At 40.7% G+C, this 13528-nt stretch overlaps 1 protein-coding gene across 1 annotated transcript in view; it reads left to right on the top strand.

Moving 5' to 3' along the window:
* igsf11 (immunoglobulin superfamily member 11) overlaps positions 1 to 11492 on the top strand; it is an 83929-nt gene extending 72437 nt beyond the window's left edge. The window contains exons 3-7 of the mRNA XM_035384712.1: positions 160 to 367; positions 557 to 712; positions 2436 to 2558; positions 3975 to 4122; positions 6535 to 11492. Of these exons, the coding sequence (XP_035240603.1) occupies positions 160 to 367; positions 557 to 712; positions 2436 to 2558; positions 3975 to 4122; positions 6535 to 7030 (1131 nt within the window). The 3' untranslated portion in view covers positions 7031 to 11492. The remainder of the gene's footprint in view (positions 1 to 159; positions 368 to 556; positions 713 to 2435; positions 2559 to 3974; positions 4123 to 6534) is intronic.
* The last annotated feature ends 2036 nt before the right edge of the window (positions 11493 to 13528 follow it).

Below are 13528 nucleotides of genomic sequence, written 5' to 3'. Positions count from 1 at the left end.
GTGCACTATGTACTCTGTGGCTGGAAATTGGTGTACCTGCTCTGACAGTGAACAGAAGATGCTCATAATGCTCAAAATAATACTCAAAATATTAATTGTCGTTATTTCAAATATTTGTAATGAGTGATGCCTCTGTTTGCTGTTTTTTGTTTTTACCAGGTGATCATCTACCAGGGTGGCCAGGTATTCACCATACCCAATCAGCTGAGTGGAAGAGTGGGCTTTGCCACCACCATGCCCAGCACAAGTGCCTCTATTTTCATCAACAACACGCAACTCTCTGACACAGGGACGTACCAGTGCGTGGTCAACAACCTCCCCGACAGAGGGGGGCGCAATATTGGCGTCATCGGCCTCACCGTGCTAGGTACGGACTCCATGGACAAATCCCCCATTGGCCCAGACTTCATGTACACAAATCTCCCATTGGCTCAGACTTCATGCATGGTTTGTAGTCTGTGCAGATTGTGGGCAGAGAAAATCTCATGTACTCTACATTTAAAGAAAACATGGAATATTCAACTTCAAAAATTCTATTCTCTCTCTCTCGCACCAGTTCCCCCTTCCACCCCCTCTTGTAGGATCCAGGGGAATTTGGATGTGGGAAGTGATATCATGCTAATGTGCTCCTCGGAAGAGGGGATCCCCACGCCAACCTATGCCTGGGAGAAGCTGGAGTCCGTGCCCAAACTGCCCTACTCCGCCATGCAAGGTATAAAAGTGCAGTCTGCAGGAGTGCCCTTTTGCCCCGCGTTTGCTGGTAAATGACGCGTAGCTGTAAATGACACGTGTGTGAAGTGTCCCACCCCACTCCCCACTGTAGTAGGTGTGTGTGAGTGTGGGTGTGTGTGAGGGAGATAGAGTGAGAGAAAAAGAACGGTAGCGTGCACGTCCGTGTGTGTGTGTGTGTGTATATCTATATGTATGTGTGTGTGTCTGTGCATGTGTGCGTGCGTCTGTATGCATGCGTGTGTGTCTGCATGTGTCTATGTGTGTGTGTGTCTGCGTGTGTCTGTCTGTATGTGTGTGTGTGTGTGTGTGTGTTTCTGTATGTGTGTGTGTGTGTGTGTTTGCATGTGTCTGTATGTGTGTGTGTGTGTCTGCGTGTGTCTGTGTCTGTTGGTGACTGAGCTGTCTGGTGCTTTTCCCTGGCTCTTCTCTCCAGCTGTGCAGTTGACTCAGCCTCTTATGCTGCTTCCATTGACACAAGCTGTCCTCTCTGTGCTGTCCTTAGACTGCACAGATGCACAGGGCCAAACACCATGGCTCTGTGTGAGGCTACCATGCTAAAGACCTGTGTGCTGCAGCCCTTGGTGAAATGCACACTTGTATGCTCAGTTTGTGTTCCCAAAAGCTTTCTCTTGAGGGCAGCAGCATAATGATGTTTTGAACAGTGAATTGCACCTGGAAGAAGCGCAATGAACATTAGACGTATACCTTGGCTGTAGTATGAATGTACGCTTCACCACAAGCGCACACACTCTTTCGCTCCCTCATGTAGAATGGGGCTGGTTTGCCATGAGCACACACACTCTGATGTAGAAAGGGGCTAGTTTATACTACAAACACACAAACTCTCTTACATAGAGCAAGGGTAGCTTAGCTCCGTGGCAAGACTGAGTGTTTGATGTCTGTTTACAAATATATGTGCTTGGAGGAGAGCTCAGTTTGAAAATTACAACTAGGTATTTCACTGATTTGTACTAGTTGTTACAGTAGTGGTTCCCAACCCTGTTCCTGGAGATCTACCATTCTGTTGGTTATCACTCAAACCTTAACAAAGCATGTCATGCAACAGCTAGAGATCTCATTGAGCTGATAATTAGTAGAGTCAGATGTGCCAAATTAGGGTTGAAATGAAAATCTACAGGATCTAGTGATAAAAAAGAAAAAAACATAAAAGCAGGCATGTCCATGATGATGTGTCATCAACATTACATTCTAACTTAAGGCAGATTCTCTTCTTTAATATCTTTAATTAAATAAGATTGTGACTAGCAGGCAGAAGTGAAAAGTCCAGGGGTCAGAAAGTAAAAGTCCTGCCCTGTATTTCTTCCACTCATAAACTAAGACAGCTGATTTCACTAATTAGTTATACCTACTGCCTGATGAATTGTGCCAATTAGCAAATGCAGGTGATTGGAACAAAATACTGGAGAGGACTTTTTACTTCTGGACCTCTGTTAGCAGGTGGAACATTAAAAAGTTAATTATGTTTTTATTATTTCTTAGCTGTGCTGCATTTAGAAATCTTGGGTAATGGGTTCAGTCGTAATACATGAATTCTCATTTGAGCAATTTGTAAATGTAGAATGTAAATGTCATTTATTTGCCATTGATGTTGTAACCATCCTTTGCTGTTGCTTATTTCTTCTCATGTTGAACTGCACTCGGAATCCCAGATTCACTTTTAACGCAGATCAATTTGTCTTCAGACCAGATGCAAGGCACAGTAGCATTACGGAACATCAGCGTGGGAAACTCAGGCCTGTACCAGTGTACGGCGTCCAACGCCATCGGAACCAGTTCCTGCGTCCTGAACCTGCAGGTCGTGGCGCGTAAGTGTGGGACTCCACCTGAACACCGGGAGGGAGTCAGTGTACCAGGCCTGACTCTAATCTGGGGAAGTCTGCATTCATCCATCTGTATACTCACACACCACAGACGCATTATACCGATAGCTCCTCTCTCCAGTGCGGTGTGGTTCGGCGTGGTGTGGCACAGCATTCACACGGCGGCAAAGCCGCGCGGTTAAACTCTCGGCCTAAAGCTCAGCCAAACTCGTTAAGGAAATACGGCGTCTGTCTGTCAGCTCAGAGAGCCTGCTCCTCTCACGTTTATGCACTGTGGAATCCAGATGCCGGGAGACGTGAATGAGTAACCGGATTAGCCCAAAGGCAGATGGTGAGGCCCGTATAGAGAACGGGAAGCCCTGTGCAGCACGTGCAGGCTGGTGAGGAGTGCGAGTGCGCTCGTCCTCCTTCCCGAGTGTCCCGAGACACTCGTAATAAAGCAAGACCACAGAGTTGCCCACGTTCCACTCCATATATGTTAATGATACTGTTTTTATGTCAGCCAGTGCCAGGCCAGTATTACTGTTCTTATTGAAACCTTTGCCATTACTCGTGAAGTTGTTTTCGTAATGTGCGCAATAACATATTTCTGTGCAGGCTCACAGAATGGACCTGATTAAGCTGTAGGCTGCAGTAGCAATTTTGTGGGGAGTCTTCTTCAAGTCAGTTTTTATCTTTAAAAAGAAACCAATGCTGCGTATTGGCCGCAAAGAGCTAATTGGGATGGTATTTTTAAAATGTTTTTGGATATTAAATCTTATATATTTAATATTTAATCTTGAGTGGTGCAAACTGCTAATGCAATTAAAGAGTACAATTATCTTCCCTCAGAAAAAAACATTGCATAATCAATGTAGAAACAGGAAAACATTTATTTAATGACTATATATATATATATATTTTACACGCATACATACACACACACACACGCATGCAAACGGTATGTAACTGGTATGCGTGGTACAGTATGTGTGTATGTGCATTACTGGCTTGTGGTGATAGCTGTGGTCTGCCTAAATCGAAATTAGACTTAGCTGAGAAATCCACTTGTGGATTACAGGTAAAAACCACGGGGAGAAAACAGTGTGTGTATTGAGAGGATATAGACCTGTCTGAGCCCCACTGATTCATACCAGGAACACGATAGACTACAAGCACCACATCCTGAATGCATTCTCTCACTCCCTATCTTTTCTCCCTCCTTTTCTCTATCATTTACTCTCTCCCTCTCCTCCCTTTCTCTTCTCTCATACCTTCCCTCCTCTCACTCCCTCACTTTCTCTCTGACTTATCCTTCTCTCTCTTTCTTCTTTTTCCCTCCTCTCACTGAATCCCTCACTCTCTCGCTTTCTCTCTCTCTTTATTGTCCCTTCTTTCTTTCCCTTGCTCCCTCCCTCTCAGCTCAGGCCCAGAATTTGGGTCTCATTGCGGGCACCATTGCCACGGGGATCCTGGCGGTCATCATCTGTTCTCTGCTGGTGGTGGTGACGCTCTTCTACTGGAAGAACAAGAACAAGTACGAGGAGGATGAGATCCCCAACGAGATCAGGTGGGCCCCCCCTCTCTTCCTCCCCACCATCATCAATCAGGAGCCACTGCCCCGATCGGGGCCCCCCCACCAACCCCCCCCCCCCCCCCCCGGCACAGAAGCCCACCCAAGTGAAAAACAGTTTAGTCGCTGGAATTGGATTGAAACACTATTCATCTAGTGCTTGTAGAGAATTCAATTGGGCTCTCCCATACCCCTTGTTTTGCCATTAACTCCCATCTTCCGCCCTGCTCCCCCTCCGCGCTGCACATTCATTGGAAAAGGGCCCTGGAAGGCAGCCGGCATCTATCTCCACAGCATCTATCACCGTGGCATCCATCACCACGGCAGCCAGGGTAGCCTGATCTATCATACGGAGATGGATGAAGATATAATGGGGAAAAGTGATTCCCTCAGACACACAGAGCAGCCTGCAGTCTCCTATTCTCTGGTTACTGTGGAGGAGCTTCTTATACCCCTTTAGCTACTGATTCTTCTGTTTTGTATTCACATTTTTACAATAAATAAATCATGGAGTGGAGGGCACACACTCGATCACTGTAGAAGAGCAGAACGATAAGCACAAGTCAATCAGGTACTTTACAAAGGAATACTATGAGAAAGGTATGAGAAAGTACATTGCTCTCATTGATCATCTTTACTGCGGTAATTAATTTGTGCTTGCATACTTTCTAAAGTCAGCAGACGTTTTACCTGTGCAAAGCTTGCTGGAAGGGAATGTCCCTGTTAAACATGCAAAATATAAGTGTGGCACTGTTTTGGGAATATGTACACTACACAAATTGCCCCTGTTGCTAATGAAAGCTGTGCTCACTGCAGAATAAGCAGAGCACACTGCTAGAATATCAGTCAGAATATCAACACGTCTCAGAATGTCTAACTGTGACTGGGGAAGGACAAGCTTCTGCACTTCTGCTGTAATTTACCTCTCAGGTGTTGCCGGACATATCATGTGCAAAAATACCTTTTATATATATGCACCTTTTCAGCACGGTTTACTCCTCCCAGCTGATGGCTTTTTGCTGGTGGTAATATGTATCACTGCACATCTGGACAGGCAGAGAAACATGCAAATGTGGTAGACAGATGTATGCATTTATAAAGGTCTGTCATGATACTTGCCCTGCTAATTCATATCAGTCTGAAATGCATTTATAATAAAATGAGTATCAGAAATATTTATAAATATTTATGAAGAAATTTTCCTTTCACTTTAAATAAATATTTGCCTCCATACATAATTAAAACAAATGAATTCTGAGCTTCTATTGTACATCTCCTTTCTCCCACCACACGCACGCACGCACGCACACACTCAGATGCTTAAGCAAAACAGGAGGTTCACGCACACACTCACAGACGCTTAAGCAAAACAGAAGGTTGAATCATTTTTGTTGTGGTTTATTCAGCAATTAAAAATGTGATCAGTCAAGCGAATATATCATAGCACACAATTAATTGCAGTTTTCTTTGTTGTGAAACCTCAATAGGCATATATGTGCTAAACCACCATAAATCAGTATTACAAATGGTATCTCTCAACAGAAATTGTCTCATGAGTTTTGTTCAGATTTTTTATTAACCAATGATGGGGGAATTTTCATAGGAAATAATTCAGAAAATGTCTTATTACTAATGAAAAGCCCTAATTTTATTTTTCATTTTGAAATGCTTAACCAAAGCCTGAGTGTCTGGCGTTACAGCTGAAGTTACAGTTGGCTGAATGATTGATAGGTGACACTGAACAGATACACGATGCTGTCATGGAAACAAAATAGTTACAAACCTCAGAATGTCATTATCTTTAGCCCAGAGCACAACGTTCCAACCATCAGGTTAGTGATGGCGCTGGGAGTGAGACTACACAGAAAAATGCTCAGTGTAAAAGCCATGCTGGTAGAGTGCATTTTCCACTGATAGGATATATTTTACACTGACAGAGTAGGTTTTACACTGATAGAGTATATTTTACACTGATAGAGATTAAGGCATTTGGCATTCTCTAACCTCCATTAGAGGAGGGTTTCCTATGCAAGGCTTTTAAATAGGTTCATTTGCATCCGTATGGAGTTCCTTTGGCTTCTCTTGAGGCAAGGCGGTGGACACGAGTGCCCTTAATGAAGGCAGCTGAACCTTTCTCAGCATTTCTCAAAGGCCTGAAATCAATCAGAGGAAGTGCACTCAATATACGGACAAACTCACTCAGTTAGCTACCAATTATAAATCCGGTGCTAAGAGCGGTTTCCTTGCAATTCATTACACGTGAAAACACAATCAGTCTGTGTTTATTGGTTTTTAAAAGCGTTTAAATACTTGCATATTCCTGAGGGTGGAATCTTTTTTTACGCCGTTTGAAGTGTTTGGTTTAAACTGAAAAAGATTCACTGGCCTGTCTTTCTCCTCCCTCTTTAGGGAAGATGACCTGCCGCCCAAGAGGTCATCGTCAGTGAAGGCGTTCCACGCCGACGCCTCGTCATCGGAGAACGACACCCTGACGTCCACCAACACCTACAACAGCCGCTACTGGCACAACCCCAAACCGAACTACGACACCAACTCCTACACGCGCTACAACGGGGACACACGGCAGACCTTCTCCTCCGGGCACACGGGGGCCGGCTCGGGGGCCGGCTCGGGGGCGGGCTCGGGGGCGGGGTCGGGCCCGACGCGCCCTGCCTACACCAATGGCAGCCACACCCTGCCCCCGCCAAAGACTCTGGTGGTCACCACCAACTCGGCCCCCTCTCCGCCCGCCATGGTGCGCAGCAACGGGTCCATCAGCCTGAAGCCGGCGGCGCCGCAGGGCCAGCACACGCACTCGTACGCGGTCAGCCAGGCCGCGCTGGAGCGCATGGGCGCCGTGCCCGTCATGGTGCCAGCGCAGAGCAGAGCCGGCTCCTTGGTATGAACACGCTATGAACACGCAGCGCCGCACCTCTGCTGCTCTCCTCTCCACAGACTGACTTTTACAGCATAGAGTTCGCTTAATGCCCGTCTTACAAACACTTCTGTTTTGAAGCATCACCTGGTAATATTCTCTCGCTTTTTTATTTGATTTTGTCATATTATATTTTTTCTTGTTTATATTAAAAGAAAAAATCTGTCATGTTTTATACGCTAAAGGGGAAGAGCTTATGACTGACGTGTGGCATAAAGGACCTGTGTGCGGTGGGTGTGGGTAACATGAAGAAAAATGAGAGTTTAGAAAGCCAAAACCATAATGTGTATTTGAAGTTATTTCTTTGAAGTTATTTTTTAGGTTTTGTTTAAATAAAATCTATATACGCAATACATTTAACATGATAAAACAAAATACAATTCACTCCAGTGGTCTTAAATAAACACAATTCTCCAGAAGGGAAATGGCCTTAGAACTTAGGAAAGAGACTTACTAAGAGGTATGGTCAGGTTCTTGTAAATAAAAGCAATGCATGGTTTCCTGTAACAAAGAGTAGTATAAAAAAAGTTCCAGTATAGTTCCCACCAAACTGTAGTACAGTTAGAATGTCATGTTATGACAATTACCTGAAACGAGGGATGGTATTTTTGGAGATGGAGTCCCAGATAGACTGACTCATGCATCCCAGAATCCTTCATTGTTTTCAGTTGTTTTTTTTTTTTTAAAAACCATCTCTGGGGAAACTGTCTTTTTTCTTCTATCTGTGTGATTTCTTTTTTATTGGTTTGCACTGTGACAGGATTTGTCAGAAGAATGCTGTTTGATATTAGAATGTATGACGGCTCAGTCTTATTTGGATCAGTCTTAATTTATTTACTAAATTCCACCAACAATTATTCATTACTGCGGCTATTTAAGCTAGGTTTCAGGAAGAATTATACTTGAGTATAACCCACATTTGTTTGGGACTTAAAAAGCCAATATTATCAATTATTAGAATTATTAGATGCGTGAATGTTAATATTGGTTTCACTGTCAGGTTTATTCAAATCTTGGAAACCTACTCCCCCTTGAATCCTGATTTTTCAGCTCTAAAGCATGTTTTCCAAAGTAAGATCTCATTTAAGTTGATATATTTCACATTCACTCCTGCAAGGTTTTTCTCCTGTTAAAACTATCTTACACCAGCACTGCTTTGAAAACAAGAGGTCTATGTTTTATTTCCAATGTACTTTATATATGATTTCATGAGAAGGGTTGTTCCCCCTTTGAAAGAATTGTACTGTAAATAAATATGACTAGGTCAAGTTATGTTTTTTTAAATATTTTATTTGCCCAACTATTATAACTCCTGTGTCTTAATTGAATACATTTCTTAATTTTATTAACTTTAGAAACTTAAAAAGGTTTTTGGGGAAGGTGTTGTGCTTCATTAATAAGGGTTTTCTACCCCCCATTGCTACCACTCCAAGTTTAGGGCCAAAGTTATGGTTACTGCATGTAATAGGAACAAGGATAGAACTAATACCTGAGTTAATAAAGAAATCAGAATTTCCCTCACAGAGCATATGGTGTATTGTAATAATGGTGTACCATGCATCAGAATGCAGACAATTTCAATTGAAGTGTGTCTTACACTTTATCCTCCCTCATTTATATCATGATGCTGTGTAGCAGTCTGGTCTTATAGTGTTGACCTACCGTAATCTATTTCCACGCTATGGTCAGTGTGGCCATTACTGATTCTGTTCCCTTTTTACGGCAGTTTATATTAGCCTTAACTGATGCTCCCTAAAGCTTTTTTGGTTTTGGGACTGTATGTCTTGATTACAAAATCTATGTGCTTTTGGGGAAGATGAACAGCTGAAGTGGTTATAACTTTCACTCATAATGTGCAAAACCTTTTTTTGAACTTTGAATTTGTATGGACGAATATATATATATTTCTTGTTCCTTTTACATTTCATTGAGTGAACAAACAAATATAAATGCCTAATAAAAACAGTAATACTGTTAATTGTATTAATGAGCAGCCCCTAAAGTTCAGAAATTTTGGTTGACATTTGTTTATAATTCATAGCAAAATAATTTGACATTTTGTTTCTCTGCTTTTTGTTAAGCTTCTGTGCAGCAGTTACTGAGAAGCTCCAAGTAAGAAAGCTTATTAGGAGTGCTTCATCAAAAAAAAAAACCTGTTTTGTTGTCATTTTGGTACGTCTGAACTCAACAAAGCAAAGACAGTTTTATTTTCACAGATGGTGTTCTCTCCAGCACTTCAACAATTTTGTAAACATTTTTCCTTCCCAAACAGATGTAAGACTTTAATGGTTCTTCAAAATATGTGAAGTCACAGATAAGTAACATCAAATGGTAAAATACTCATGCTGTCCTTGAAAAGTTACAAAGATAGTTTAAATCTTAGGGCTCATGAAATCCTTTAACTGTCCTGCACAGTGCACCTCCATACTGTTTATAATTGCTTGGATGCAAGTATAGCAAGCTGAGAAATGTAGGTTTTTTAAATCAGCTTGACAACAGTTAAAGTACGCAGTTTCCTTCTTACAAAACTGTTGAGTTTAGTGCACTGCATAGATTACTCTGGCGTTTTGTGTAAACCTCCTATGCAATGACATTTCATTGTGTGTCTACATTGAGAGGACAGAGTGGCGTATTCTGTGGCATAGCTGTTCTGAATAATAGAGATTGTCTGAAGAGAGCGGACAAATCACTTTACAGTTGATTGCTTTTACAGGACCGCTTGGTCGCGTCAGGCAACTTGTGTGCATTTAAAAAGTGGAAGCTTTTATGAAGGGAGAAGTCAAAGTAACCAACTGGAGAACACACCATCAATGACTGTAGTAAACTACTGTGGCTCACTGCACCCTTGAGAGTAAATGCCCCATTTAAAATGTTGAAGACTGCATCCTTTTGTAATGTTGTACTGTTTTTTAATGCACACTTTGACTCAATGCATTGTTATGCAGGTACAATCAAGATGCATCCACAACAGACATAAATCAGCGTAAAGGGAATGTTCTGTTTTTAAGTAAAAGAGTAAATCATTTATTTGTCTCAGGAAATAGGGTGAATTTACCACACACTATATAATGCCCAAGACATGTTGTATTTGGCCAAAGTAGAATCAAAACAAATATTCAAATGAAGTTCCCCCATACCAAATTAGCAACAACAAGTCTTACTTTGAATGTCTGAAAACAAATGTTGTGTCATTTATTTATAAAAGAACCCAGTCCACATGTCTGTATGAAAATTCAGAAAGATGCAATGGATGTTCAAGCTCAAGAAAACCCTTTTGAGTAGAGAGCTACACTATTAAGGCTGGATTTCATTTGGAAATGCTACATAATTACTCCCTCTAAGATTCACCTATAGCTGTTCTACAGATAAATGGCAGGCAAAAATCTAGTCTTTTACTTTGGAAATTTTTGTCTTTTTATTATTGTTTTTTTATGTACCAATATGCACAGAGCATTTGTTTTATGCAAATATGCAATGTGTAATTTTATTAAATAAGCTCTACCTGAGAACCTTTGAGAAAGTAGAATTCCAAATTGTTCTATTTCAGAACTTTGGGTCCAAAAATGATTCCAAAATATTATTGTCCAAAACATTATTGCAGATTGCAAATATTGAAGCACGACATTGTTGGAATTTAGTTCAAAGATATACTGGTGTAAAATGTGTAATAATACTACATTTACTCACAAGGTAGGCACTCAAAATGAGAGAGTCAGGCTCTGCAACACACACTGGTGAAGGTGGATAAGCCACTACATGAGCAGCTGCCCCAAATTCTGCAGTGTCAGTTCAGTTGTGAAAAGGCTGTTCTTGTTTTTTTATTTTAACACAAGCCAAGTTTCTTTTCATGATTATTTTCCAAAACGCATGGTTACAAAGGAAGAAATAAGCAAAAGACAAAATCCAAATGACATGATGGGCATGTTTTAGTATACAGGTCTGCAGTATATTTTATTATTATTATTATTATTATTATTATTATTATTATTATTTTATTTTATTTTTTTTGGAAATGTGGAATTGCACTTCTGAACATGAAGGCAAAGATTACACAGAAAAATAATTAAGTTTGCATTAACAAACTGCTATTGTTTATTTAATTGTCTATTGTTTTTGTCTACTGACAACGATTATGGACCTTATGAACAAGTTGCAATGGATTCTGGATGCATTGTTTCATTTAGTCATTACAGTTTACTAATAACTAAAATATGTTCATCTACCATTTGAGGTAACTACAAAACTTAGCCAGGCTGTGGCCATAATTTCAGCAGGTTATGTGTATGTAAATATATATATGTATATTGCCAATAGTCTACTTTGTATATATGTAAAATAATTCTTGTACTTACCGTTGTATTGATGTAAAATAAGAAAATTAACACTTAAAGTTGTAGTGAATATTGTTAATAAATTTTATTTGGTGCTGAAATTGGTGCTTCTTTTCATTTGCAGTCTGACAGAAAGTTTGTTTTGGTTGTTTCACAGAACCCAGCTTTCTATGTCCTGTGGTAATCCATATAAAATGCATATACTCTATGTAGTCTAATCTGTGTCCATAAAATTAATAAATCATCATTTCAGAAAAGCAAGGTACGAGACTTGAACAGAAAGATTCCTGTTTAATGGTAGTTGTAATGCTCTCAAAGAATATTGCCTTCCTGTGAGTAAAAACTAAGATTCTGTAGAAATATCAGTATTATGTTTGCTTTGCTTATTTTGCAATCTAGCATTTCCACAGGGAATAATTGGCCACTAGATGGTAATGTTTCACTGATTTATATTTTCTCAAATATTCATTGAGCCTGCCCTGTGGCCGTGAATTGTTGCTCGCTTTCTACAGTGAATCAAATCATATCCTGAATACTGCATTTTAAAGAGTGCATCAAATACAGTACAGTACCATACAACCTTTATAGTCCAACCTTCGACCTCACCTCAGGTACAATAAAAACACAGTAACAACTTGATCAATTAACCAAACACCTGTTACAAGGGACAAGTACACAGTGCATAGGCACTTCACATTTTATTGCAAAAAACCTCAGTGATAACTGCTTTAAAATAACAACAAAACTATGATATGATTATATGATTATTTTTGCTATAAAATAAAACAATGTTAATGCACACCTACAGTTAAACTACATTTAATAACAATTAGGAAACATACAACGACATCGATTTGGTGAATTTAGATATTACAAGTATATGACATTGTGATCTACACTCACAGGCCACTTTATTAGGTACACCTGTTCAACTGCTCGTTAACGCAAATATCTAATAAGCCAATCACGTGGCAGCAACTCAATGCATTTAGGCATGTAGGCATGGTCAAGACGATCTGCTGAAGTTCAAATCAAGCATCAGAATGGGGAAGAAATGTGATTTAAGTGACTTGCCACCAACGTGGCATGGTTGTTGTTGCCAGACGGACTGGTTTGAGTATTTCAGAAACTGCTGATCTACTGGGATTTCCACGCACAACCAGGGTTTACAGAGAATGGTCCGAAAAAGAGAAAATATCCAGTGAGCGGAAGTTCTCTGGGCGATAATGTCTTGTTGATGGCAGAGGCCAGAGGAGAATGGCGAGACTGGTTCAAGCTGACAGAAAGGCAACAGTAACTAAAATAACCACTCGTTACAACCGAGGTATGCAGAAGAGCATTTCTGAACGCACCTTAAAGCAGATGGGCTGCAGCAGAAGACCAACCCGGTATTAGCAAGGTGTACCTAATAAAGTGGCCGGTGAGTGTATTATTTGGTCATTATAGTTCGGATACTTTTATTTTAAAGTTGAAAACTATTGGCTTGTAGCTGTGGCTTGAACCAAATACCGGTTGTTTATAGTGCTATATTTTATTATGAAGCAATTTGTACTTGAATTCTTAAGCTGTCAATGCCGGCACAAGATGAAATTCCTATTTTCTTCCTTCCGTGGTGTAAAGTCAGGACTCACGACTCAGCATCAGTCATAAGCTTGCACTGATGAACCATGCACAGGTCCTAATAAAACCGAAATGAGAAATAGCGATTGCTTGAGTCTGTGATTCCGCATTTAAAGCCAAAAGATAGGATGAATGTTTGCAGGGGCAGGCGGGGGATTTATGACCTTGTCTGCTTTACTGAGATAGCATATATCAAAAGCGTGTTAAATACACGCTACCGTTAACATCTCTTCCACGGATTCACGGGAATGGGTATGGTGCTCATTGTTGCGCTAGCTGCCACAGATCCTACACCAGCACCACGATTACGGTTTGAAAAGAAGCCGTCCGACGGTCGCTGGTAAGCAAAAAAAAAAAAAATGGAAAAAAGGGCTTCATGACAGATGATCTTACAGTCAGGAATGACAATTTGAAGTATATTTTAAGTACCTGTCAGTGCTGATAGCCACAGAAACCTTTTAACTTTATTAAATTGTCAGCCCCAGGCATGATTTATTCGAACCCATAGCCATTTAGG

This window comes from Anguilla anguilla, chromosome 12, assembly GCF_013347855.1.
Source record: "Anguilla anguilla isolate fAngAng1 chromosome 12, fAngAng1.pri, whole genome shotgun sequence".
In the NCBI taxonomy this organism is placed as follows: Eukaryota; Metazoa; Chordata; class Actinopteri; order Anguilliformes; family Anguillidae; genus Anguilla; species Anguilla anguilla.
This window is presented reverse-complemented; position numbering and strand designations above follow the sequence as displayed.